The sequence below is a fragment of the Passer montanus genome, unplaced genomic scaffold, assembly GCF_014805655.1.
Source record: "Passer montanus isolate IOZ18808 unplaced genomic scaffold, ASM1480565v1 scaffold93, whole genome shotgun sequence".
Taxonomy (NCBI): Eukaryota; Metazoa; Chordata; class Aves; order Passeriformes; family Passeridae; genus Passer; species Passer montanus.
Window position 1 is genome coordinate 1355500 of NW_024374701.1, and position 4255 is coordinate 1359754.

At 54.8% G+C, this 4255-nt stretch overlaps 1 protein-coding gene across 1 annotated transcript; it reads left to right on the forward strand.

Annotated features, from left to right (window-relative positions):
* Positions 1 to 618: 618 nt before the first annotated feature.
* On the forward strand, positions 619 to 1780 carry LOC120495932 (translation initiation factor IF-2-like). The gene has a single exon (XM_039695913.1). It carries the CDS (start codon positions 1010 to 1012, stop codon positions 1640 to 1642), a length of 633 nt encoding a protein of 210 aa, XP_039551847.1. The 5' UTR covers positions 619 to 1009; the 3' UTR covers positions 1643 to 1780.
* The last annotated feature ends 2475 nt before the right edge of the window (positions 1781 to 4255 follow it).

The following is a 4255-nucleotide window of genomic DNA, read 5'->3' on the forward strand; positions in this document are numbered from 1 at the left end:
TTGTCTCAGCCACCTTGCTATTAAAACAGTCCACAAACAGAACCTGCATCATATATTCTGGGAGGAAAAAAAGGAGCGAGAACAAAACAGCCCATGGCATGGGAGTTCCAATGCTGTGGGGAGCAGTTATCCCTAAGGAGGAAAACAGGGAAAATACGAAGCTGTGAAGCAGCTCCTTCCTTGGAGCCTTGGGGTAAAACAGGAAGAATGAGAGACCTTAAATTCCACCCGATGTTCCCATTTGGCCTGGGGCTCTCATTCCCACTTTTCCACTGGGAAGGAGGAGCCTGAGCAGAGTAGCCTGAGATTTTATCCACTTGGATCCTTTATTCAAATGTAACACTAACTATTATTATTATTATTATTATTATTATTATTATTATTATTATTACTATTATTAGTATTGCTACTATTGCTATTATTGCTATTATTGCTACTATTCGTACTATTGCTATTATTGCTATTATTGCTATTACTATTACTATTACTATTATTACTATTACTATTATTTAAATTTGAATATAACATAATTATGATATCATTATCATTATTAGCATTATGATAATTAGCATTATCACCATTATCATTACCATTACTATTATTTCCAGTATTCCTATTCATTATTATTCCTATTGACATTATAATAATCATCAGCAGCATTATCATGATTTTAAATCATCTTCCTCACTCCGGACTGGGGCGGGGCCATGCCTGACCCAGGCCAGTCCCTCCCTCGGGCCCGGGGCTGCAGGGGGGGGTCCCGGCCCCTGCGAGGAGCTGGGGAACAAGGGGGGGGCAGGACGGGGGTGGGGACGTGGGGGTGAGCAGGGGATGTGCTGGGAATGCAGGAGATGAGAAGGGGATGCAGGGGATGAGCAGGGGATGTGAGTGGGTCGTTCTGTGCCTCTTACTCGAGTGGTTGTTTCTCCCACAGGGATGTGCAGGGGGGATGCAGGAGATGAGCAGGAGATGAGCAGGGGGTGCAGGAGATGAGCAGGGGGTGCAGCAGATGAGCAGGGGTTGCAGGCAGGGGATGCGCACAGGAGGCGCGGGGATGCAGTGGGATGTGCGCAGGGACGCAGCTCGATGTGCGCAGGATGTGCGCAGGGACGCAGCAGGAGGTGCGCGGGGATGTGCGCAGGATGTGCGCGGGATGTGCGCGGGGATGCAGCGGGGCGAGCGCGGGGATGCAGAGCGATGTGAGCGCGGGTGCGGCGGGGACGCGGCGGGGCGAGCGCGGGGCCGCGGCGGGGCGAGCGCGGAGATCCAGCGCGAGGTGCGCGGGATGTGCGCGGGGATGCAGCGCGACGTGCGCGGGCTGTGCGCGGGGATGCGGCGCGACGCGCGAGGGATGAGCCCCGAGATCCAGCGCGACGTGCGCGCCGTGTGCGCGGGGATCGAGCGCGACGTGCGCGGGATGTGCGCGGGCTGCGCTCGGGCCGTGCCCGGCCCCGATCCCCCCGCTCCGCGCCCCCGGTACTCGCCTGGCGCAGCATCCCCGGCCCGGGGCGCAGCGGGGCCGGGGGAGCCCCCCGGGCCCTCCTGGATCCCTCGCGGGGCCAAGGTCACCCCGCGGCGGCTGCAATTCCCAGGAGGAGGCGAAACACCGGGAAAAGGCCCGGGGGGAGCGGGGCAGGAGTGAGGGGTGCGCTCCAGACCCCTCCCAGCCGCCTTTCCCCCCGCATTTTCCTCTTCTTCCTCATCGGATGTCCCATCCCGGGGGATGACGGCGCAGCCTTTGAGAATCCGGCACAAACAGACGCGGATCTATTTCGGGATTAAAAAAAAAAAAGAGAAAAGCAGCATGAGGAGGAATAAATGTCTGACGGTCGGGTTTGAAGTGCTGCGTGCTCCTCGCAGGGCTGCACCACTGCTCATCTCCAGAGCACCTTCCAGGACCTCCGCAGTCATTAGCGGGTGTTCTCCTCGCTCCCTCTCAGGAGGCGGTGGGATAATCATTCCCCATTTAACGCCTGGGAAGCTTGGCACAGCGCGCATTAAGCGATTTGCTGACAGGCGCACAGGAAAATTGCGCCAGTCAAGCGTTCCCCCAATTATGCCATCCTTGGAACTGCATAATTTCCCTGCGTGATTCCAAACACGGCTCAGACTCCCCGGGCAGGGCAGGGCTTCATCTCTGCGGAGCGTGAGGCTCAGATCAGCGGCAGGACCCGTCCGTGTCCCCCGGGGCTCCTCGGGGCTCGGACCCGCAGCTCCGGGTCACCGCACAGGTATCGCCCGGGGGGCACCCGAGAGCTCTGCGGAGGCCGAGGGACGCTCAGCTGCCCGGGGGTGCCGCACAAAGCCCCTCTCCAACCTTCCCCTTCAGCCCCGCGCCCGCAGGATTCCGCAGCCCAGTGGAAATTCCCCGGCGGTGCCAGCGCTGGGGCCTCCGGGGAGCGGCAAAAACCTCCCTGGAGCCAGCCAGGAGCTGGGGCTGTGCCACCGGGAGAGCATTCCGGCCGGCGGGAGGGAGCCTGTGGAGCGGGGGGTCTGGGGGAGCCGGGGCTCCGGGGAGCCGGGGGTCCGGGGATGGAGCCCCGCGCCCGCCCCGCGCTTCTCCCGCTCCCCTGCCCTCGTTCCGACGGGCTCTGCCCGCCCGGCCTCCTAATCTGCGCTAAGTGGGACTGCCGATGAGCGCCGCGATAAATTTAGAAAGAAATCTTTGTGTGGGTCAGAGGGAAAACGCGGCGGGGGGAAGCCGAGCGGCCCGGCCCGGCTCGGCTCGGCCCGGCTCGCTCCCAGCCGCGTTTCTCATCCTCGCTGCCCAAGCTCGGGGGTGGGCCAGACCCTGCTGGAGTTGGTGAGCCAAGGATGCCTCGGTTTTAAAGATTTTTCAGTGATTCAGTGGGAAAGGAGCGGGAGGAGGCAGCGCTGCCCCGGCTCCGAGCTGACATTTCAGCCGGAGCCTCTTAAAGAGCAAGTTTGCCTTGCCCGGGATTTGTTTGTAAGCAGGGAAAGCAGTTGTTCTTAATTCCTCTCTCGGGCTCCTTCCCAATCGCTTTTCTTAATCTCTTAAATTGTTTTAAAACAACAACAACAAAATAATGGCATTAGCGGTGCGAAATCCCCCGTGAAATCAGCAGCACAGCCCCACGTCCCTCTCTAAAATCGGAACGTTTCTAACTGTTCTATCATTTGTTGGTGAATTATATTGTACCAGAGAGAGGAGAGGAAAGGAATTTTCTGAATGTATTTCCTTTAATAAGCTATTAAGACCTTGTACTGCTAATTAAACTATTAATTAGACGTCTTATCGTTCCTAAACACGTTAGCATGTTGCCAAAGCAGCAACAAGCCTCTGGGGCAGGCAGGAGATAAGGAGAGAAGGAAGATGCAAACATGAAGATTAAAAAAAAAAAATGAAGAAAAAAAAATATCAAAAGGACCAGAAATAACAAATAAATAACTAAGAGTCAGAAGGGTGATGTATTCTTAATTTACAGGAATAAAAAATAAGTAACTTGAGAACCAATTTCCTATTGGATAGGAGCCCTTGGGGCATCTGTGTCTTACACAGGACAAAAAGGGACAGGACTTTTCAGACCTTGGTTTTTCTGCAGTCAGAGCAGTGGAACCAGAAGTGGAACCCATCTTCCCCAACACCAGGAATTGCCAGTGGAAAATTAACAGAAAAACTATTCAAAATTTGTGGGGTTTTCCCTCTCCAGGAGAAAAACACAAAGGATTTTCAATAAGAAGACCTTACCTCCAGGGAATTTCTGCATCTGGCTCCACACTGGCCCACAAACAGCACCCCTGGCTCGCCCATCCTTGTCTGTTTTAAGTTAAAAAAGAACATTTCCAGCCTCACAGCGCTTGGGATGCTCTTGGCACTGGGAAGGTGTTTCCCTCTGCCCCTGGGGCTCCTTCAGGATCAGGAGGGGTCAGGGGACAGCTCTGCTCTGACCTCTGCCCATCCCGGGGGTTCCAGCACATGGAAAAGTTTCCAGACCCCAATTCCTCAGCATTTTTCTCCGACAGTCGATCCCAGGGGTGGATAATCTCATTTACCTTTGCTCCTTCAAATCAAACCAGCAGTGAATTAAATGGATCTGAGGGCCCAGATTAAAGCTCCAAACACATGGGAAGTGCCTGTGATGCAAAGAGCTGTAAATATAATTATTTTTTTTAAGGGGAGGTTGGAAAAGCCCTACACGGATGCTGCTCTTTTACCTGGAATGCCAAGACAGGATCATGGAAGAATTAAGGCTGGAAAAGACCTCAAAGATCAAGTCCAGCCACTAATCCAACA

Bases quoted from the DNA above. Each gene is read 5' to 3' on its own strand.
- LOC120495932 (XM_039695913.1), top strand. From the start codon at position 1,010: ATGAGCAGGGGTTGCAGGCAGGGGATGCGCACAGGAGGCGCGGGGATG.